This window comes from Salvelinus alpinus, chromosome 25 (genome assembly GCF_045679555.1).
Source record: "Salvelinus alpinus chromosome 25, SLU_Salpinus.1, whole genome shotgun sequence".
In the NCBI taxonomy this organism is placed as follows: domain Eukaryota; kingdom Metazoa; phylum Chordata; class Actinopteri; order Salmoniformes; family Salmonidae; genus Salvelinus; species Salvelinus alpinus.
The window spans coordinates 41,548,617-41,572,040 of NC_092110.1; the positions used below are offsets into that span (position 1 = coordinate 41,548,617).

Consider the following 23,424-nt stretch of genomic DNA (forward strand, 5'->3'; position numbering starts at 1 on the left):
ACCTTAGCGGGATCCATCTGAATGCCTTCAGCGGAAATCACAGAACCGAGAAATGTGACAGAGGAGACATGAAAGGCGCACTTCTCAGCCTTCACGTAGAGACAATTCTCTAAAAGGCGCTGGAGTACACGTCGAACGTGCTGAACATGAATCTCGAGTGACGGTGAAAAAATCAGGATATCGTCAAGGTAAACGACAACAAAGATGTTCAGCATGTCTCTCAGTACATCATTAACTAATGCCTGAAAGACAGCTGGAGCATTAGCGAGACCGAACGGCAGAACCCGGTATTCAAAATGCCCTAACGGAGTGTTAAACGCCGTTTTCCACTCGTCCCCCTCTCTGATGCGCACGAGATGGTAAGCGTTACGAAGGTCCAACTTAGTAAAGAACCTGGCTCCCTGCAGAATCTCGAAGGCTGACGACATAAGGGGAAGCGGATAACGATTCTTAACCGTTATGTCATTCAGCCCTCGATAATCCACGCAGGGGCGCAGAGTACCGTCCTTCTTCTTAACAAAAAAAAACCCCGCTCCGGCGGGAGAGGAAGAAGGCACCACGGTACCGGCGTCGAGAGAAACAGACAGATAATCCTCGAGAGCCTTACGTTCGGGAGCCGACAGAGAGTATAGTCTACCCCGAGGAGGAGTGGTCCCCGGAAGGAGATCAATACAACAATCATACGACCGGTGAGGAGGAAGAGAGTTGGCTCTGGACCGACTGAAGACCGTGCGCAGATCATGATATTCCTCCGGCACTCCTGTCAAATCACCAGGTTCCTCCTGAGTAGAGGGGACAGAAGAAACAGGAGGGATAGCAGACATTAAACACTTCACATGACAAGAAACGTTCCAGGATAGGATAGAATTACTAGACCAATTAATAGAAGGATTATGACATACTAGCCAGGGATGACCCAAAACAACAGGTGTAAAAGGTAAACGAAAAATCAAAAAGGAAATGGTCTCACTGTGGTTACCAGATACTGTGAGGGTTAAAGGTAGTGTCTCACATCTGATACTGGGGAGAAGACTACCATCTAAGGCGAACATGGGCGTGGGCTTCCCTAACTGTCTGAGAGGAATGTCATGTTTCCGAGCCCATGCTTCGTCCATAAAACAACCCTCAGCCCCTGAGTCAATCAAGGCACTGCAGGAAGCAGCCGAACCGGTCCAGCGTAGATGGACCGACAAGGTAGTACAGGATCTTGATGGAGAGACCTGAGTAGTAGCGCTCACCAGTAGCCCTCCGCTTACTGGTGAGCTCTGGCTTTTACTGGACATGACATGACAAAATGTCCAGCAGAACCGCAATAGAGGCAAAGGCGGTTGGTGATTCTCCGTTCCCTCTCCTTAGTCGAGATGCGAATACCTCCCAGCTGCATGGGCTCAGTCTCTGAGCCGGTGGGAGGAGATGGTTGAGATGCGGAGAGGGGAAACACCGTTAACGCGAGCTCTCTTCCACGAGCTCGGTGACGAAGATCTACCCGTCGTTCTATGCGGATGGCGAGTGCAATCAAAGAGTCCACGCTGGAAGGAACCTCCCGGGAGAGAATCTCATCCTTAACCTCAGCGTGGAGTCCCTCCAGAAAACGAGCGAGCAACGCCGGCTCGTTCCAGTCACTGGATGCAGCAAGAGTGCGAAACTCTATAGAGTAATCCGTTATGGATCGATCACCTTGACATAGGGAAGCCAGGGCCCTGGAAGCCTCCTTCCCAAAAACTGAACGATCAAAAACCCGTATCATCTCCTCTTTAAAGTTCTGATAAACGTTAGAACACTCAGCCCTTGCCTCCCAGATAGCTGTGCCCCACTCCCGAGCCCGACCAGTAAGGAGTGATATGACGTAAGCGATCCGAGCTCTCTCTCTTGAGTATGTGTTGGGCTGGAGAGAGAACACAATATCACACTGGATGAGAAAGGAGCGACACTCAGTGGGCTGCCCAGAGTAACATGGTGGGTTATTAACCCTAGGTTCCGGAGACTCGGAAGACCAGGAAGTAGCTGGTGGCACGAGACGAAGACTCTGAAACTGTCCTGAGAGATCGGAGACCTGAGCGGCCAGGGTCTCAACGGCATGACGAGCAGCAAACAATTCCTGCTCGTGTCTGCCGAGCATTGCTCCCTGGAACTCGACGGCAGTGTTGCGAGAATCCGTAGTCGCTGGGTCCATACTTGGTCGGATTCTTCTGTTATGCTGATGAATGAGGACCCAAAAGCGACTTAAGAGAAACAGAGTCTTTAATCCAGTCTTAAACAAACAATGATACTCCTGGATATTATCATAGGAAAATCCAAAACAGGAAACTGAAATCCTCTCGTCAGTAGAGAGGAACGACTGGAGACGCGACCACAGACTGCAGGTCGCTTCAGGAAGGCACAGGCCGTAGCTGACATAGACACCTGCTCACACGCAGCATCTGAAGAAGGCAAAAACACGACAGGGCGGAACAAGGACTGAACAGCAAACATCAAACAAGAATCCGACAAGGACAGAAGCGGAAAACAGAGCGAGAAATAGGGACTCTAATCAGAGGGCAAAATAGGGGACAGGTGTGAAAGAGTAAATGAGGTGGTTAGGAGAATGAGAAACAGCTGGGAGCAGGAACGGAACGATAGAGAGAGAGAGCGAGAGAGGGAGAGAGGGAGGGGGAGAGAGAGGGATAGAAAGAGGGAAAGAACCTAATAAGACCAGCAGAGGGAAGCACAGGGACAAGACATGATGATCAATGACAAAACATGACACCAACGAGCTTTACAGATACCCAGCCTAAAACTCCAACGAGCTTTACAGATACCACGCCTAAAACTCCAACGAGCTTTACAGATACCCCGCCTAAAACTCCAACGAGCTTTACAGATACCCTGCCTAAAACTCCAAAGGGCTTTACAGATACCCAGCCTAAAACTCCAACGAGCTTTACAGATACCCAGCCTAAAACTCCAACGAGCTTTACAGATACCCAGCCTAAAACTCCAACGAGCAATGCGGAGGCAGAAATAGAGCACAACATAGGTTCCATCCCAAACGTCAGCCCCATAGGCCCTGGTGGTAAGTAGCACTGTAAGAAGGAATATAATATAGTCACTGTCATATCTTCATGCCCATATCCCATCCTCATCCAATATAGTGTTTAGGGGGGGGATCTGTTTGAGCAAGGCAAGATGGAGAATCCATCATCTTGATCACGTAATGAATATTTATTTGGGATGCAAGGTGATATGTAGATCAGTGATTCTGGCCAGTCAAATGCAATGTAATTCCCATAGTCTGTTCTCGACTTGGGGACTGTGACGATACCTCTGGTGGTGCTGTGATTCTGCTTCTGCATTGGCTAGTCTTTGGTGTTTTTAGGGTGGTAATCTGTAAAGCACTTTGTGACAACTGCTGATAAAAAAAAAGGGGCTTTATAAACTAAAATGTGATTGATTTGAGTGTCTCCAGGTCTAGGCTCAGAAGAGGGCCAGCCTTTGTTCAACATGAGCCTGGAGGCCGAGATGATGCTGGAGCGGCTTAAAGAGAAGCACCTCTTAGAGATGAATGACCTACAGGCACAGCTGGAGAGCAAGGTGACGGATTCATATCTAGCAGTGTTTCAACCGTATTCCTAAACCATGTCATGTTTACCTTCTCAGAGATTTGATGTAGCTAGATGGGGCAGTCTCACTCCTTTCGTATTGTTTGTGATTTTAGATTGGACCGTAGTAGTAGTAGTAGTAGTAGTAGTAGAAGACAAGGATGATAGTGGGAGGTAGAGTCATAGGGCTGTGGGTCGGAGTCAAACCCATGCTGACTATGGCATAGATGGGTGCCGAGGACAGCGGCTCTAACCGTTGGACCACACTGTGCCGTGTTTTTTTGTCCCAGAGACGGATCTGATTTAGTTACATTTCATTTCCCCCATGTCATTTGCAGGTGAGTGAGTTTGACCAGAAGGTGGAGGAGCAGAAAGTCGACCTGGAGGCCCAGAAGGTAGCCTTGTCCCTGCAGCACCTGGAGGAGATCCAGGTGTGTGTACATGTATGATTATTTATTTTGTTAGTGTAACGGATGTGAAATGGCTAGCTAGTTAGCGGTGGTGCGCGCTAATAGCGTTTCAATCGTTACGTCACTCGCTTTGGGACCTTGAAGTAGTAGTTCCCCTTGCTCTGCAAGGGCCGTGGCTTTTGTGGAGCGATGGGTAACGATGCTTCGTGGGTGACTGTTGTTGATGTGTGCAGAGGGTCCCTGGTTCGCGAGGGGACGGTCTAAAGTTATACTGTTACGCTAGTACAGTTTATAACACACTGTAAATGAAATCTTTGAGTCATGAATACACTGTTTTTATAAGTTCATATGAACTGGGCATCCTGAAGATACAATACACTTTAATAACAAAATCAATAATTCCAGGCACTACGAGGGGAGATGTCCATCATCCAGAACCGAGCCCTGGAGCTCCAGGCCCAACTAGAGAATGCTGAGGAGGAGCGAGCCGGTCTAGAGCAGAGACAGGCTGGGGTGAAGGAGGAGCTGGAGCACCAGGAGGAGGAGGTGAGTGGCTCAGTTGGTAAAGGCATGGAGCTAAAAATGCCAGGGTCGTGGGTTCGATTCCCACTCAGCCATATACAGTTGAAGTCGGAAGTTTACATACACTTAGGTTGGAGTCATTAAAACTCATTTTTCAACCACTCCACAAATTTCTTGTTAACAAACTATAGTTTTGGCAAGTCGGTTAGGACATCTACTTTGTGCATGACACAAGTAATTTTTCCAAGATTTTTGTTGACAGACAGATTATTTTACTTATAATTCACTGTATCACAATTCCATTGGGTCAGAAGTTTACATACACTAAATTGACTGTGCCTTTAAACAGCTTGGAAAATTCCAGAAAATTATGTCATGGCTTTAGAAGCTTCTGATAGGCTAATTTACATAATTTGAGTCAATTGGAGGTGTACCTGTGGATGTATTTCAAGGCCTACCTTCAAACTCAGTGCCTCTTTGCTTGACATCATGGAAAAATCAAAAGAAATCAGCCAAGACCCCTGAAAAAATAAATGTAGACCTCCACAAGTCTGGTTCATCCATGGGAGCAATTTTCAAACGCCTGAAGGTACCACGTTCATCTGTACAAACAATAGTACGCAAGTATAAACACCATGGGACCACGTAGCTGTCATACCGCTCAGGAAGGAGATGCGTTCTGTCTCCTAGAGATTAACTTACTTTGGTGTGAAAAGTGCAAATCAATCCCAGAACAACAGCAAATGACCTTGTGAAGATGCTGGAGAAAACAGGTACAAAAGTATCTATATCCACAGTAAAACGAGTCCTATATCGGCATAACCTGAAAGGCCGCTCAGCGAGGAAGAAACCACTGCTCCAAAACCGCCATAAAAAATCCAGACTACGTTTTGCAACTGCACATGGGGACAAATATCGTACTTTTTGGAGAAATGTCCTTTGGTCTGATGAAACAAAAATAGAACTGTTTGGCCATAATGACCATTGTCATGTTTGGAGGAAAAAGGGGGAGGATTGCAAGCCAAAGAACACCATCCTAACCGTGAAGCATGGGGGTGGCAGCATCATGTTGTGGTGGTGCTTTGCTGAAGGAGGGACTTGTGCACTTCACAAAATAGATGGCATCATGAGGAAAGAGGAAAATGATGTGGATATATTGAAGCAACATCTCAAGACATCAGTTAGGAAGTTAAAGCTTGGTGGCAAATGGGTCTTCCAAATGGACAATGACCCCAAGCATACTTCCAAAGTTGTGGCAAAATGGCTTAAGGACAACAAAATCAAGGTATTGGAGTGGCCATCACAAAGCCTTGACCTCAATCCTATAGAAAAATTGTGGGCAGAACTGAAAAAGCGTGTGCGAGCAAGGATGCCTACAAACCTGACTCAGTTACACCAGCTCTGTCAGGAGGAATAGTCCAAAATTCACACAACTTATTGTGGGAAGCTTGTGGAAGGCTACCCGAAACTTTTGACCCAAGTTAAACAATTTAAAGGCAATGCTACCAAATACTAATTGAGTGTATGTAAACGTCTGACCTACTGGGAATGTGATGAAAGAAATAAAATCTCTCTAATATTATTCTGACATTTCACATTCTTAAAATAAAGTGGTGATCCTAACTGACCTAAGAGAGGGAATTTTTACGAGGATTAAATGTCAGGAATTGTGAAAAACAGAGTTTAAATGTATTTGGCAAACAGGCTGACTACGCATGCGCGAGCGTTGCAAAATACATTTTGAAATCTATATTATTCAATTATTGCACCCACACTGCTCACGCGCGCCAAGGAGCGTCTGCGTTGCCAATGGCTAAAATAGAAGTCAGTTCTATTTCTGACTTAGATCGCGCTGCAAATCCTGCCTCTCCCATCTCCTCATTGTTTTATAGAAGCAGGTACCCACGTGCCATCTCCTCATTGGTTATACCCACGTAGGTGACTGAAAGACGAATGAGGTCGTGGCGGTAATGCACCTAATTTATGAAAGTTGCCAATCGCAATATTAAGTCAAGAGAAGAAAAAGCCTAGAATGAGGGGAGATGACTAGAAACGATTCGCTTGGCCGTTTTATGTGTGGATTAATTGTCGGAGTAGAGGACCTTGTGCATTTCAGGTAAATAAACAACTCAATGTTTATATCCCAGGACAAATTAGCTAGCAACTGCAAGCTAGCTAAATAGGACAAATTAGCTAGCAAGTGCAAGCTAGCTAGCTAGCTAAATTGCCATAAATGTTTAATGCTTTTCGACCTGTCCCCAAATTAATGTAATTGGTTCAGAGTTTGTTTTGATATTTTAACTTGCGTTTTGTGTTGGGGGGACAAAATAACTGTATGTTCTATGGCGCACGCGCGCAGACAGTTTGGGTTCGGTGTAAGGTGTATGTAAACTTCCAACTTCAACTGTAACTATTCCCCAGGTTGTCGCTGTAAATGAGAATGTGTTCTCAGTCAACGTACCTGGTAGAAAATAAGTGTAAATATACAAATATTTATTATTCTATTAGGTGAGCAGCCTGAGACAGGAGCTCCTGGAGTCCCGCATCCAGGTTTCTGACCTGGAGGAGCAGCTGAAAGTCCAACAAGCGAAGGCTGAGTTGGGCCTGGACACAGAGATGCAGGAGCTGAGGAAACTTCACGCCTTGGAACTCAACAAGCTGGACGTGCAGCACGACAACATCCTTCAGGTCAGGTTGGAGGAAGAGAAGGGGAAGCTACAGGAGGAGCTGGAGAAGGTGGAGAGGAAACTGTTAGAGGAGTGGGAGAGGGAGAAGAGGGAGTTACAGCAGAGCCACGAGGAGGCGACGAAGGCTAGGATAGAGGAGGTGAGTTTGAAGTTCCAGGCAGAGCGAGAGGAGTTAGAGATGCGACTCACGGAGGAGTGGGAGAGGGAGAAGGCTCAGCTGGATGAGCAGAGTAACGAGTCGCTCCAGACCGTGTTAGAGGAGGAGATGTTACGTCTAGTCAAGGAGCACGACGGTAGGGAGATACGGCTCACTGAGCAGTGGGAGCTGGAACAAGTTCAGCTCAAGGAGTGTCTGGAGGAGACTCTCCTCACCCGGTTGGCGGAGGAGAAGCTGAAGCAGCAGGAGCAGCAGGAGGAGGTGGAGAGGAGGCTCAGGGAGGACTGGGACAGGGAGAGACTCCAGCTGGAGGAGGACTATGAGGGGATGCTCCAGGAGCAGCTGCAGGAGGACAGGGAGAGGCTTGCGGGGGAGAAGGAGGAGGTGGAGAAGAGGCTGGAGCAGATGATGGAGGAGGAGAAGGAGCGCCTGGAGGAGGCCCACAGACAGGCTGTGCAGGAACTGAGTGCCAAACACAGCGAGGAGAGGGAACAGCTCAGCGGTCTGCTGGATAAACTGCGAGAGGATATCGCTGAGGAAAGGTAAGACAGCTTAACAGTTATGAAATCAGCGTAAGATTTCTGTTCTTAAATGGTCCCAGCATTGTCCATGAAAACCTTAATCATATTTACTTAATGTATTGAACCACTTGACAATTGTAACTACAGCTATGCTATGGAAGTAGATTTAGGTGAGTATTTCTGAGGGTGTGGGAGCTGTGGTTCATAACTCTTGCTGATTAACCATGTACAGGAAAGAACTAGAGAGCCACTTTTCCCAGAAAATCAGGGAGGTGGAGGCCCGGTTCTCAGGCGACCAGGACGCCGTCGCAGAGCGCTTCCAAACCGACGTTTCCAACTTGGAGAAGCACTATCAGAGCGAGCTGAAGGCACTCACCGACAACCACGCTGAGCAGAAAACCAAATGGGATGCGGAAATGGAGGAAGCCCTTCAGAAAGCTGAAGAGCAGAGGCGAGTTCTGCAGGAAACCAGAGAACAAGAGCGAGAGACCATCACCCAGGACTTGGTGAAAGAGAGGGAGCTGCTAGAGAGTGCCCGTAAGGAAGAGATGGACGCATTGGTCGCAAAGAACCAGGAACTCCAAAAGGAGCTGGAGAGTTTCATCAGTTTAGCCCAGACCAAAGAGATTGAGCTGAGTAGGCAGCTGAATGATCTTCACAATAGGCTGCAGGAGAATCTGGACACCAAAGACGAGCTTCTGGCCAAGTCTGAGAAGAAAGCCCAGGAGATCGAGCTTCTGCTGAACCAGGCAGTGGAGGACTTCAAGCAGGAGAGGGCAGAACTTCAGGGAAACCTTTCTGAATTAGAGGTGAGGCACTCCTTGGCTGAGAAGCAGCTTGAGGAGAGGAGTGAGCTGCTCTCAGAACATGATAACCAGAAGTTGAAGATTGAAGAACTGGAGAAGCTCCTGAGACAGGCGGCGGTGGACTTTCAGTTTGAGAGGCTGGAGCTGCAAGAGAACATCTCAGACCTGGAACTGAAGCTGAAGGAGAGTCGTCCTTCCTCTGACCTGCAGGACAATGAGAAAGGAGAGCTTCTGGTCGAGAGAGACCAGCTTAGTATTAGAATTCAGGAAATCGAGAACGAGCTCAACCGACTTCTAGACTCTGCAGACATAACAGGGGGCAAAGAAATGGAAGAATCAAATGAAGTAAATGTAGCACCACTGGGAGAGGAACATATAGAGGCTGCAGCTCTTGAAGAACAAGTATGTTCAGAAAACATTACCGTTAGTGATGAGACATGTGACAATGTTGTTCCAGAGGACTGTGAAGGCCTTGACCTAGAATATGTATTCCCTATGGAGCAGGGACCAAATGACGAAGTTGAGATTATTACCGAATCACCTCATGAGATGGAGATTTCTGAGAACATCATTGCAGAAGTTTGCGATCAAGAAATAACTGTTACCTCAGACAACCTGAATGTTTTAGTAGCGGAACAAGGACAAGATGAGGTGGAGATGATACCTGAAACTCCAAACAGGTTAGAGGAATGTCCTGAAGACACCATAACTCTTCATCTTGATGGGGCACGTGATGATGAAACTACTGTGGACGATGGCCAAGACCCAGTGGTCGAATCTGTCGCTGTTGAGGAGCAAGCACAAGATGACAACGCTAGTGAGGGAAGGATGAATGCTGAAACTTCTGAAGACATTGAGGTATGTCCTGAAAACATTATCAGTGTTGAGGCATGCAATGGTGAAGTCGCTGCTATTCCAGAAGAATGCCAAGACCTTGTTGAGGAATCCCAATCGTATGAATGCCAATGTCAAGCTGAGAACAACATGGACGAAGACACTAACGATGACATTGTAGCATTGTCCATTCCAGAGGAGCAACCTCAAAGTGATGACATTGATGGAGATGTCTGTCCCTCTGAGATGAAGTGTGAAGACTCCTCCCCTGATAAGATTGGACAGAATGATGCTAGTGTACAAGAAACTGTTTTCGATGATAAGCCTGAAGGGGAGGAACTTCAAGATGATCTGTTTAATGAAGAAGTGGAGAGTTATGTGTCTCTGGTTGTCTCTTCAGCCCTAGAGGAGATAGGTCATGACACTGACGATACCAAAGTGGCTTGTCTTTTCGAGGAAACTCAAGATCTCGAGAAAAAGCCTGTGGAACTGATTCCTCAGTCAGAAGCAGTGAAGGATCGAGATGCCTATATCCATGAGATCCTGGAGCTCCATGAGCAAGTCAGCCAGTTGGAGAGCGAGGCCGGTCTTCTGGCTCAGCTACAGAGCCAGTATGACACGGCCACCGAGGAGAACCTGGCGCTACAGCAGAAGATCTCCGAGCTTCAGCAGAAGACGGATGCACTAGAGAGTCTTTCAGCAGAAAACGATCCGCGAGCTTTAGAGAAAAATGGCACCCTCAAAGCTCAGGCCAACGAGATCAAGGTGACGTCTTCAGATATGACCTCGCTTCAGATCCGATACGAGGAGTGCGTCTGTGAAAACGCCAAGCTGGAGGAACAAAACTGTCGGCTGGAGAAGAGAGTCGTGGGCCTCGAGAGCAAGATGCACATCATCCAAGACTTCCAAGATCAGCAAGTAGCGTTGGTGGACGAGATCACCAGGATGAGAGAGGAGAATTGTAAGCTGACCGAGCTAGTCAGCGAATTAGAGAGGCAGGATGAGATTCTCATGGCTCTGCAGCTGGAGGCCGAGTCCGAGGAAGACGCCACCACAGAACAAGAACAAGAGTCCTTCCTGGACCTGAACTCCCAACTGGAGGCTAAGATACAGGTGGTGTCGGAGCTGGAGGACTGCTGCACGGAGTTCGAGAAGCAGAACGGAAAGCTCCGCAGAGCCCTAACGGACCTGCAGAACAAGTCGCTGAAGATGCATGAGAAGATGCAGACCCATAGGTAACTTGGAGATGTATGATCCCAGTTACCAACCCTTTGCACCTGCTGCTTTCTGAATCCCATCCCTGCTGCAATATTGTGCTTGGCTTATTAATGCAACTTCCTCTAGCACCAGAAGTAGTGCTGTCATTGGCTAATGCAACTTCCTGTGGCACTAGATGTAGTGCTGTCATTGGCTAATGCAACTTCCGGTGGCACTAGATGTAGTGCTGTCATTGGCTAACGCAACTTCCCGTGGCACTAGATGTAGTGCTGTCATTGGCTTATTAATGTAACTTCCTGTAGCATTGCTGTGACGTCTATGTTCTGAAGTAGATCTGTGACGTCAATTCTCTTGTAATTCATGTTTTCTAGTTCAGAAAGTTGCATGTGAAGCAACAGCTATAATAACAGGCCATGTTGTGGCCATGCCACTGTACAATCCCACCCTGTTCCTATACAACACCCTTTGTGAAAACTGTCCTGTCCTGTCCTTGGTGCCATGTTGTTTGTGGACTATTAGAGCACGTCTATCCTTGATGTTTTCTGCTTTTAAACACCTCAATTAATGCTTCAGTTGACTTTATATACTTCATTGACTCTGCGTTAACAACATTTTAACAAAGTCTTAAATAGTTTGTTTTTATCAAATCAGCTAGCATAGAGACTGAGGTCTTCTGTTTGGCTGATGTGGTTTCTTCTTGTTGGCTGTAGGAATGAGGCGGGTCGTTTAGCAGAGGAGAACCTCTTACTCAGACACAAGATCTCCGTGCTGAAGGAAGAGGACCTGAGAGAGACCCGGGAAGAGACGCTGTAAGAAACATCATGCCAATATACAATATTGAAGCATATTCAGCCCCGGTCCCAGAAATGTTGGTCCGCCCTCACCCCACAAACATTTCCTGAGATTTCCCGTGGCAATTACTGTATGGTGTAGGTTTCATGTCATTGGGTCATATGAATTGACATTTCCCTCTCCCCTACTTTAGCTTGAAACTGGAGCATTTCAGGAAGGAGAAGATATCTGCACAAAAGAAAGCAGAGAGTTTCAAGAGACAGGTAAGACTGGAGTAAACCAACTCAAATTTGACCCTATAACTTGGTTCTCCTCTATATGTGGCTGTATGTCCACCCTGTGCATTGCAACAAGACAGCTGTTACTAAAGCCTATGTAGCTTGATTTCAAGAAAGACATGTAGTAGAGCCATAAGCAATGAAGAGCTAATCTAATATCTCTGTCTGTGTCAGACATGGCGCCCTATTCCCTATATAGTGCACTACTTTTGGCACCCGGCCTGGTCAAGGTAATCTAGGGTACCGTTTCTGATGGAAGTAAACCAGCACAACGACATCCATTAGAAGCACCCACACGAGAAAACAAGTCCTGACCTTTCACCTCGGTAAGGTGTATTCTGTACTGTAATAAGCATAACCTAAATCTGCATTTCCCCCCTTATAGATCTCTGAGCTGCGTCTCCGCAGTCAGCAGCTGGAGGATGAGAACGGGCTGCTGTCGGAGAAGAACGCCCAGAATGCAGCAGGAGTGGAGGGGTTGAGCCAGCAGCTGGGGGAACTGCTCAGACAGAGTGAGAGACAGGAGGCTGTCAGAGATCAGCAACACTTTGTACCTGAGGATAACAGGACCACGGTAAACTGTCGTAGTCCATTTTGAGGCTTTTTGAGCTCTTTCAAAATGTGTCTTTGTTTGATTCCTTGCTCTTCGCTCCTCGCCTCTTCCTCAAAAGGCATTGTACAAGAAGATTCAAGGTCCCTGCTCTCTGGCCTTCTTCTCCGATGCGTTTTGAGTAGGAGACGAGGAAAGGTCCCTGCTCTCTGGTCTTCTTCTCCGATGCGTTTTGAGTAGGAAGCGAGGAAAGCAGATAGGAGAAATAGAGGAAGGACATATTGAGGAAAAAGTATTGGATTCCTATTTGGTTAACTAACGACTTGTTCTCCTGTGTCAGATGGCAGTGTGTGCGTCTGCCCTGGAGGCGGAGCTGACCAACGCTGTGGAAGGGACTGTACTACCAGAGGAGGACAAGGCCCAGCTGGTGCTACAAATCAACACCCTCCGCGATAAGGTGAGACATGAGCAGACAAACATCATGGGTGTTTGAATGTCCATAGAACTTACTAGCTGTGTGTGTGTGTGTGTGTGTGTGTGTGTGTGTGTGTGTGTGTGTGTGTGTGTGTGTGTGTGTGTGTGTGTGTGTGTGTGTGTGTGTGTGTGTGTGTGTGTGTGTGTGTGTGTGTGTTAGGTAACACCTGCCCTCAGCCGGAAAGAGTTAGTATTTTATTAAGATAGAAAGTTAAGGAGAGGAATATGAAGGCACGGTTTGAATGCAATGTGAGACGTGTGTGTAGTATTTTAAGTATGTTCAAACTGGCGATACGGTACATACTTTACCACACTCCTCGTCCCTGTGTCCATCTGTAGGTGGCTAAGATGGGGGCTGTGGAGTGCCAGCTCTCCCTCCTCCTGCAGGAACACAAGGCTTTGGAGAAACAAACCCAGGGATTACGCAATCAGCTTGCCAAGTCTCAGGAGAGGGTAAGGATGCTATGTTCAGTCACGCAACCTTTGACCCTACCTTGTTTACTGTCAACCGCTTATGACACTGCTATAGTCTATAGTTCAACGTGTTGCCGCTTTCATTCTAAGTTGTCATCGTTTAGAATGTCTGTTCTATGTGTGTCAAACCCAAAGACAAATTTCAACATTGCGTCACGTGGACAATAAAGTTTTTTCGAATTCATTCTGATTTGTTAGAATTATGTAAAAGTATTTTTTTGGCGTGGGGAGGGGGGGGGGGGCATAATACTGGGGAATCTAAGGAAAGGTACCTACATTTTGCAACTCTATTCTTGACCAAAGTATTCTCCTCCTCTTTCAGACTCACGTGTTGGATGAAAGTCTCCAGTCTGTCAACCTCCAGAGCGCCCGTCTCAAGTCAGACCTCCGCGTGTCACAGCAGGAGAAGGACGCCCTCAAACAGGAAGTGATGTCACTGCACAAACAGCTGCAGAATGCCAACGATAAGGTAAGGCCTTCTTTTGACGACACGCTGATCGTTTGGTTGGCTGGGTGGTTGGTTGATTGGTTGGTTGTTTAGGTGGGTAATTGGTTCGTTGGGTGGGTGGGTGGTTGATTGGTTGGTTGTTTAGGTGGGTAATTGGTTTGTTGGCTGGGTGGGTGGTTGATTGGTTGGTTGTTTAGGTGGGTAATTGGTTCGTTGGGTGGGTGGGTGGTTGATTGGTTGGTTGTTTAGGTGGGTAATTGGTTTGTTGGCTGGGTGGGTGGTTGGCTGGTTGGTTGTTTTAGGTGGGTAATTGGTTCGTTGGGTGGGTGGGTGGTTGATTGGTTGGTTGTTTAGGTGGGTAATTGGTCTGTTGGCTGGGTGGGTGGTTGATTGGTTGGTTGTTTAGGTGGGTAATTGGTTTGTTGGCTGGGTGGGAGGTTGATTGGTTGGTGTGGGGACATAATTTGTTTTAAAGTTATGTACACCTCGTCCTTAACCAGACACCCTGTAGCAATCCACCTTACCCAAACCAGGAGGCCAGCTCAGCTACATTTTTGATTGATTATATATACAAGCCGGATAGACCTGCGGGTGATTCAACTATCCACATTGGCACCTATATTTATCGTCTAGTGACCTTTTAATGTCAATTAGTATCACCAAATGAAATGACTAGGGCATAAAAAAATACAATTACTCGATCTAGGGAATTTGCTGTGGTCTGAGGTGCTTTGTCCTTTCTGGTAATTATCCAGTCCAGGTGTCTTGACCTCAATGAGATGTATTGGTTAAATAAAAATGTAGTTATTTCTAAGGGGTGTAGAATGCTCAGCCTGGTTATTGTTTCCTGAATCAGAACCAGGTTCTGGAGATGGCCCTGCACTCCAGCGGCTACCAGAGCCAGCATAAGAAGCTGTACCAGGACGAGCTGGCCAGGCTGGTGGAACAGGAACAGCAACTGCTGAGGCAGGAGAACGAGAGGCTGACCATGGAACTCCACAACATCAAGGACGACCTCCACCGCAGCAGGGACAAGGTGACATTACAGAGACAAATAAAATACAGACATAATCAAATTGGTCTTGATGTCTCAAGGTCTAAGGGGCCAGTATTTTCCCCAGACACAGAGCTTTTAATGGAGATTCTGAGTTGAGCATGGATTTCAGTCAAGGACTAAGGCTTAATGTGTGTCCAGGAAACCGTCCCTTTTACGTTCTAGAGATTTTTAAGAACCATACACCCTGCATTTGAATACCTTTTTGAAACCCTGTTTTGTCTTTCCTTAGACGCGTCAGCTGGAGGCAGCCATCTTAACCGTGAAGCAGCAGAAACAGCAGAGCCAGGCCAGCGTGGTGAAGACTGTAGAACAGGAGAAGACTGCTCTGAAGAGAGAGCTGGACGGGATGCATCAGGAGCTACTCTCTGCTCAGAACAAGGTCATCTAACAGGAGGATCTGTTATTTATATCTATGTATACTGTTATGATTTCTTGATAGTTTTTCACGTTTTATTTAAATTCAGACATTTCATACAGTACATGCATTTTTTTTATTGATAGCAAATTTTCCTTGATTATTAATTGGATAAACCTAATGTCGAAAAGATGGAAAACAAAACTCACAACAATGCTTACTTCCCACCTACCATTCACAAGTAACATGTATCTCTGAAGCAGTTCTTACATAACAAACCCATTGTCAAAAAGTATGTGGCTTTCCTTTTCTGATGGCCTTGTGTGGTGGTTGTCAGGTGTGTGAGGTCCAGAGAGAGCTGGAGAGTCTTCGTCAGGAGAACGAGGGTCTGAAGACCCAACAGACCCAGCTACAGGCACGGCTACCTTTCCCTAACTTCCCCCCCACATGTGCTCCTCTCATCTAATCTCACTGCGTCTGCCTTTCCCTGTCAAACACCTGGACTCCCTTTTAATGTCTCCTTTTCTTCTTCTGTCATTTTTCTATAAAACTAGTTTGTTTTCATATAACACCGGCAGTTTTCCAGAAACACATTTGGGCTGGCAACAGTTGGGCTGGCAACAGTTGGACTGGCAACAGTTGGCCTGGCAACAGTTGGACTGGCAACAGTTGGACTGGCAACAGTTGGCCTGGCAACAGTTGGACTGGCAACAGTTGGCCTGGCAACAGTTGGCCTGGCAACAGTTGGACTGGCAACAGTTGGACTGGCAACAGTTGGACTGGCTCCTCCTGTCCTCACACTCATGTCCCTTTGACATAACCTTCATCTATCTAATCTCTCTCCCTCCCACCCTACAGTATGTCCCTTCTCTCTCTACTCTCTCTACTCTCCCTGTGTCTACTTCTCTCTTTCGGTCTCTCTTCTTTCTCTGTGTCTCTCTCCTGTCTGTCTTTCTCTGTGTCTCTCTCCTGTCTGTCTTTCTCATCTCTCTCCTGTCTGTCTTTCTCATCTCTCTCCTGTCTGTCTTTCTCATCTCTCTCCTGACTGTCTGTCTGTCTGGTGTCTCCAGACTCTACAAGTCCAGCTGGTTGGTCTGCTGCCCACATCCCCTCGCAGGATGCCTGGTGAGCGGAGAGAGCAGCACCGCAGGGACGACCTCAACCCAGAGAACATACAGGTAGGAGAAAGAGAGAGATCAGGGCTACACATCACATCCTGTAGCAGGCTAATCATGCCTCTTAACTATAACTGAATCCTAATTCTATATGCCCTTCCTGCTCTTTGAATCAATATGCATGTTGGCATATCTGGTGATCTACAATCTAGCACTTAGTATACAGTATCATCACTCTCACAGTGTTCAGCAGCTCATTCACACTTTACAGTTGATTATGGGAATACCTGGCCCTTCTGATTTGCCTCGATTACACTCTGATGGGACCTGAATCACAAACACCTTGATTACACTCTGATGGGACCTGAATCACAAACACCTTGATTACACTCTGATGGGACCTGAATCACAAACAAAATATCTCTCCATTTTCACTTTGGGGAATATAAATATAAATATTTGATAAGAGAAGTGACAAATTATGTGGCTTTTATATTCTACCACTATAACAGTTGAGGAATATAAATATATTTTCTATTCTACCACTATAACAGTTGGGGAATATAAATATATTTTATAATCTACCACTATAACAGTTGGGGAATATAAATATATTTTATAATCTACCACTATAACAGTTGAGGAATATAAATATATTTTATAATCTACCACTATAACAGTTGAGGAATATAAATATATTTTATAATCTACCATGCCATTCAATATTTTATTTGCGCTCTGGGTTTGGTTAGGTTTCTGTAGCTGGAACATTTTGTCCTGGTTTGTCCTTACCAGCTTCATGTTCTCACGTGTGTGTGTGTGTGCGTTCACCTTCTGGGTTTGGTGTTTTAGTGTGTGTGTTTGTGCGTTCACCTTCTGGGTTTGGTGTTTTAGTGTGTGTGTGTGCGTGTGCGTGTGCGTTCACCTTCTGGGTTTGGTGTTTTAGTGTGTGTGTGTGTGCGTTCACCTTCTGGGTTAGGTGTTTTAGTGTGTGTGTGTGTGTGTGTGTGTGTGTGTGTGTGTGTGTGTGTGTGTGTGTGTGTGTGTGTGTGTGTGTGTGTGTGTGTGTGTGTGTGTGTGTGTGTGTGTGTTCACCTTCTGGGTTTGGTGTTTTAGTGGTTTTTGGGTGCGGTGTTCTTTGATGTAGAGCTCTGATATGGTGATCATAGTCTGGGATGGTGTGGGGTGATCATAGTCTGGGATGGTGTGGGGTGATCATAGTCTGGGATGGTGTGGGGTGATCATAGTCTGGGATGGTGTGGGGTGATCATAGTCTGGGATGGTGTGGGGTGGTCATAGTGTGGGGTGATCATAGTCTGGGATGGTGTGGGGTGATCATAGTCTGGGATGGTGTGGGGTGATCATAGTGTGGGGTGATCATAGTCTGGGATGGTGTGGGGTGATCATAGTCTGGGATGGTGTGGGGTGATCATAGTCTGGGATGGTGTGGGGTGATCATAGTCTGGGATGGTGTGGGGTGATCATAGTGTGGGGTGATCATAGTCTGGGATGGTGTGGGGTGATCATAGTCTGGGATGGTGTGGGGTGATCATAGTGTGGGGTGATCATAGTCTGGGATGGTGTGGGGTGATCATAGTCTGGGATGGTGTGGGGTGATCATAGTGTGGGGTGATCATAGTCTGGGATGGTGTGGGGTGATCATAGTGTGGGATGGTGTGGGGTGATCATAGTGTGGGGTGATCATAGTCTGGGATGGTGTGGGGTGATCATAGTCTGGGATGGTGTGGGGTGATCATAGTGTGGGGTGATCATAGTCTGGGATGGTGTGGGGTGATCATAGTGTGGGATGGTGTGGGGTGATCATAGTCTGGGATGGTGTGGGGTGATCATAGTGTGGGATGGTGTGGGGTGATCATAGTCTAGGATGGTGTGGGGTGATCATAGTCTGGGATGGTGTGGGGTGATCATAGTCTGGGATGGTGTGGGGTGATCATAGTGTGGGGTGATCATAGTCTGGGATGGTGTGGGGTGATCATAGTGTGGGGTGATCATAGTCTGGGATGGTGTGGGGTGGTCATAGTCTGGGATGGTGTGGGGTGGTCATAGTGTGGGGTGGTCATAGTGTGGGGTGGTGTGGGGTGATCATAGTCTGTGTGGAGTGAAGGTAGGTGGTGATTATAGTCTGGGTGGAGTGATTATAGTCTGGGTGGAGTGAAGGTAGGTGGTGATTATAGTCTGGGTGGAGTGAAGGTAGGTGGTGATTATAGTCTGGGTGGAGTGATTATAGTTTGGGTGGAGTGAAGGTAGGTGGTGATTATAGTCTGGGTGGAGTGATTATAGTCTGGGTGGGGTGATTATAGTCTGGGTGGAGTGAAGGTAGGTGGTGATTATAGTCTGGGTGGAGTGATTATAGTCTGGGTGGAGTGAAGGTAGGTGGTGATTATAGTCTGGGTGGAGTGATTATAGTTTGGGTGGAGTGATTATAGTCTGGGTGGAGTGATTATAGTCTGGGTGGGGTGATTATAGTCTGGGTGGGGTGATTATAGTCTGGGTGGAGTGAAGGTAGGTGGTGATTATAGTCTGGTGGGGTGATTATAGTCTGGGTGGAGTGATTATAGTCTGGGTGGAGTGAAGGTAGGTGGTGATTATAGTCTGGGTGGAGTGAAGGTAGGTGGTGATTATAGTCTGGGTGGAGTGATTATAGTCTGGGTGGAGTGAAGGTAGGTGGTGATTATAGTCTGTGTGGAGTGAAGGTAGGTGGTGATTATAGTCTGGGTGGGGTGATTATAGTCTGGGTGGAGTGAAGGTAGGTGGTGATTATAGTCTGGGTGGAGTGATTGTAGTCTGGGTGGAGTGATTATAGTCTGGGTGGAGTGAAGGTAGGTGGTGATTATAGTCTGGGTGTAATGATTGTAGTCTGGGTGGAGTGATTATAGTCTGGGTGGAGTGATTATAGTCTGGGTGGAGTGAAGGTAGGTGGTGATTATAGTCTGGGTGGAGTGAAGGTAGGTGGTGATTATAGTCTGGGTGTAGTGAAGGTAGGTGGTGATTATAGTCTGGGTGGAGTGAAGGTAGGTGGTGATTATAGTCTGGGTGGAGTGAAGGTAGTCTGGGTGTAGTGAAGGTAGTCTGGGTGTAGTGAAGGTAGTCTGGGTGGAGTGAAGGTAGGTGGTGATTATAGTCTGGGTGGAGTCAAGGTAGGTGGTGATTATAGTCTGGGTGGAGTGAAGGTAGGTGGTGATTATAGTCTGGGTGGAGTGAAGGTAGTCTGGGTGGAGTGAAGGTAGGTGGTGATTATAGTCTGGGTGGAGTGATTATAGTCTGGTGGGAGTGAAGGTAGGTGGTGATAATAGTCTGGGTGTAGTGAAGGTAGGTGGTGATTATAGTCTGGGTGGAGTGAAGGTAGGTGGTGATTATAGTCTGGGTGGAGTGAAGGTAGGTGGTGATTATAGTCTGGGTGGAGTGAAGGTAGGTGGTGATTATAGTCTGGGTGGAGTGAAGGTAGGTGGTGATTATAGTCTGGGTGGAGTGATTATAGTCTGGGTGGAGTGAAGGTAGGTGGTGATTATAGTCTGGGTGGAGTGAAGGTAGGTGGTGATTATAGTCTGGGTGGAGTGAAGGTAGGTGGTGATTATAGTCTGGGTGGAGTGATTATAGTCTGGGTGGAGTGAAGGTAGGTGGTGATTATAGTCTGGGTGGAGTGATTATAGTCTGGTGGGAGTGAAGGTAGGTGGTGATAATAGTCTGGGTGGAGTGAAGGTAGGTGGTGATTATAGTCTGGGTGGAGTGAAGGTAGGTGGTGATTATAGTCTGGGTGGAGTGATTATAGTCTGGGTGGAGTGAAGGTAGGTGGTGATTATAGTCTGGGTGGAGTGATTATAGTCTGGTGGGAGTGAAGGTAGGTGGTGATAATAGTCTGGGTGGAGTGAAGGTAGGTGGTGATTATAGTCTGGGTGGAGTGAAGGTAGGTGGTGATTATAGTCTGGGTGGAGTGATTATAGTCTGGGTGGAGTGAAGGTAGGTGGTGATTATAGTCTGGGTGGAGTGAAGGTAGGGGGTGATTATAGTCTGGGTGGAGTGAAGGTAGTCTGGGTGGAGTGAAGGTAGTCTGGGTGGAGTGAAGGTTGTCTGGGTGGGGTGAAGGTAGGTGTTGACACTGGACTGTTCATGTGTCTCCTGTTTAATGAAGCAGAACCATCCTCCCTCTGAATAGCAGTAGGTCTTGTCTCTGTCATGGCCTCTCTAACATTTTGAGGTGGTTCGTCCTTTTGCTACACTGTAAATGGCATAATTGTATGCCATCTACCAATTTTAGTTCGTTTTGCTATAGTCTAGTCAACTAACTATTTAGCCCTGAGTCCTTCAGTTGTCCCAGACAGAGGTGACTATTCAAAGCTGTGCTAATTGCATAGCCCTGCCTTTAGAAGCTTCATGTATTAGAGGCCTGGATGGAGGGGTGAGCCCTGGTGAAGTGTACTTGCCTTCTCTCTCCAGGGTGCTGCATTGCCAGAACAGAGGGCCGCTCATGCAGACAGCTACCGGAGGATTGGTGGACTCTGACTGACAGCAAGCAACTTGGCAGCTTCTAACATCATGTTCCCCCAGTCCTCCAAACCTTTTTCCCCTTGCCTGACTCACCTAACCCCAAATCCTGCCTCTATCCTCCAAGACTCCACTCCCTTCCCTGAATTATTCTGCAGTCCTCTTCACCTGTGCCCCCCCAGTCCTCCAAACCTTTCTCTCTGTCTGTCCGTCTCACATCAACTAACCCCAGTCCCACCCAATCCTCCAAGTCTCCATTCCCTGTCCCCTGAACTCTTCCCCCCCTGCCCCACTTATGCTTGAAGCACTCTGAGTGTTAAGGTACCTTCTATCCTTATAGGAGATGAACAGTGATTGGAATGGAATGTTAGAACTAGTTTAATCATAAGGGCATGAATGTGTAACGATGGTATGCTGCCACTAGGTGGGAGTGTACCAGCGTAAAACAGGGTAGTCCCTTTGTTATTTTCCTCAAATCAAAGGGCTTTCTGAAACAACTTGAGCTCTGTAACAGTAGGTGAACTATAACGACCTACTATCGTTAAAGATCCATGAAATATACTCCGATTTGCAGTAGATTCCTAGTTTCAACAGAATGTATTATTGGACATATTTTTCAAGATGATCTGCATATTGATATTTTTTTGCACTTAACCCAAAAGCATCAATATCAACTGATAGTGTTTTTGTTTTTATTTTATTTATTTATTTTTATTTTACCTTTATTTAACTAGGCAAGTCAGTTAAGAACAAATTCTTATTTTCAATGACGGCCTAGGAAACAGTGGGTTAACTGCCTTGTTCAGGGGCAGAACGACAGATTTTTACCTTGTCAGCTCGGGGATTCGATCTTGCAACCTTCCGGTTCCACTAGGCTACCTGCCGCCCCATCTTTGTCACAAAAGGATTTCAATAACCTGTAGTTGGTTGACATACTCACCTCTCACAACTGTTTATTTTTAATTTTTAAACGGTACCAGTTAGTTACCAACAGTATTGAACTCAACAATAATTTGATAGTAAACAAATGGGAAACATTTTCATTATAATTATGCAATTGTTTTGATTCCTGTTCTTCCTTCAGTTTTATTATGTTAATGTTGCAGTTCCTGTTTACTGTAGAAGCTCTGATAAGTCTCAGGGTTTTTAGAAGTCAACATTTTATTCTCTATTGCACTGTGTGTGTTTGACTTTTTATGTTTATGGTTGTTTTGTAGATTGTAATTTAAGTTTCTGGATCAAATAATTTTATATTTATATATTCGTTTTTTTTTTTTTATCTATTTATCTAGCTGTGATGTCACTTTGTCATAAATGCAGTACAATGTATTTCAACCGGAGAGAATCAAGACATAATAAAGCATCTAGTTTCATGGGTTTTTGTGTTCAATGGCCATCTTCCTTGGTGTTATATACCACAGGCTCTGATGGTATCCTCTCTCAGATGGTATCTTGACACATCTTTGCTATTGTAAGAATAGATTACCACATAGAACACAATCATTTTGAGTATTTACAGCATTTTACGCAGCTATGAGTATGTTGCAGTATATTACGCAGCTATGAGTATGTTGCAGTATATTACGCAGCTATGAGTATTTACAGTATATTACGCAGCTATGAGTTTTTATAGTATATTACGCAGCTATGAGTTTTTATAGTATATTACGCAGCTATGAGTTTTTATAGTATATTACGCAGCTATGAGTTTTTATAGTATATTACGCAGCTATGAGTTTTTATAGTATATTACGCAGCTATGAGTTTTTATAGTATATTACGCAGCTATGAGTATTTACAGTATATTACGCAGCTATGAGTTTTTATAGTATATTACGCAGCTATGAGTTTTTATAGTATATTACGCAGCTATGAGTTTTTATAGTATATTACGCAGCTATGAGTTTTTATAGTATATTACGCAGCTATGAGTATTTACAGTATATTACGCAGCTATGAGTTTTTATAGTATATTACGCAGCTATGAGTTTTTACAGTATATTAAGCAGCTATGAGTATGTTGCAGTTTATACAGCCAGACATATAGTGTTTTTAAAATGATTTCCTAATTAATTAAACCGTGTATTTATTTATTTTTCTTTCCTTTTTAACATGCCAGATGATACATAAAGATGGTTACACCCTAAACATGGGGCAGAACTAAATGATATCAAGCAAGTTGCTGTAAATGACACAAGTGATTTAAGGCCACAGATCATTTTCTACATTCTCTAACATCGGAGCATAATACCCTGTCCTCATCTGTATTACCTCTTCTCCATCACCAGAATGAGAGGGCGATGATGATGATGATGAAGATGGAGGAACGTATGAAGGAGATAGAGCTGTCTCTGCATAATGTCAAGTTGCTGCTCAAAGAGAAGGTCTGCCAACTCAAAGATCAGGTACACTTGTTATCGCTGTATTTTTTCTTTTGATGTTGACATTCAGCTGTAATATCAAAATAGGTTTCCAGTTTCTCAACTGTCGTATTTCTATGTTAATCAGTTTGCTGTAAGTATTAGTTTTACTGGTGAAGGTTTCTAACAGCAAGCACACGTCTCTTGGACAATGACAAAGGAAAGAATTGTATTGAAAGGTATATACTATATATATATATACTATATATATATACAGTACCAAGG

General features: G+C 45.8%; 1 protein-coding gene across 3 annotated transcripts in view; it reads left to right on the top strand.

The window, feature by feature from the left end:
* Positions 1-23,424, top strand: part of nin (ninein (GSK3B interacting protein)) — an 85,133-nt gene that overhangs the window by 60,741 nt on the left and 968 nt on the right. For 2 of the 3 annotated variants that reach the window (XM_071366802.1, XM_071366805.1), the window contains 16 exons: positions 3,446-3,570; positions 3,917-4,009; positions 4,394-4,534; positions 7,019-7,896; positions 8,108-10,750; positions 11,444-11,542; positions 11,719-11,788; positions 12,189-12,377; positions 12,694-12,810; positions 13,167-13,280; positions 13,624-13,770; positions 14,606-14,785; positions 15,036-15,185; positions 15,499-15,576; positions 16,232-16,339; positions 23,068-23,184. In XM_071366802.1, coding sequence (XP_071222903.1) covers positions 3,446-3,570; positions 3,917-4,009; positions 4,394-4,534; positions 7,019-7,896; positions 8,108-10,750; positions 11,444-11,542; positions 11,719-11,788; positions 12,189-12,377; positions 12,694-12,810; positions 13,167-13,280; positions 13,624-13,770; positions 14,606-14,785; positions 15,036-15,185; positions 15,499-15,576; positions 16,232-16,339; positions 23,068-23,184 — 5,249 coding nt within the window. Of the gene's footprint in view, positions 1-3,445; positions 3,571-3,916; positions 4,010-4,393; positions 4,535-7,018; positions 7,897-8,107; positions 10,751-11,443; positions 11,543-11,718; positions 11,789-12,188; positions 12,378-12,693; positions 12,811-13,166; positions 13,281-13,623; positions 13,771-14,605; positions 14,786-15,035; positions 15,186-15,498; positions 15,577-16,231; positions 16,340-20,731; positions 22,157-23,067; positions 23,185-23,424 lie in introns of those variants that run through there. The other variant, XM_071366803.1, reaches the window with a different exon arrangement.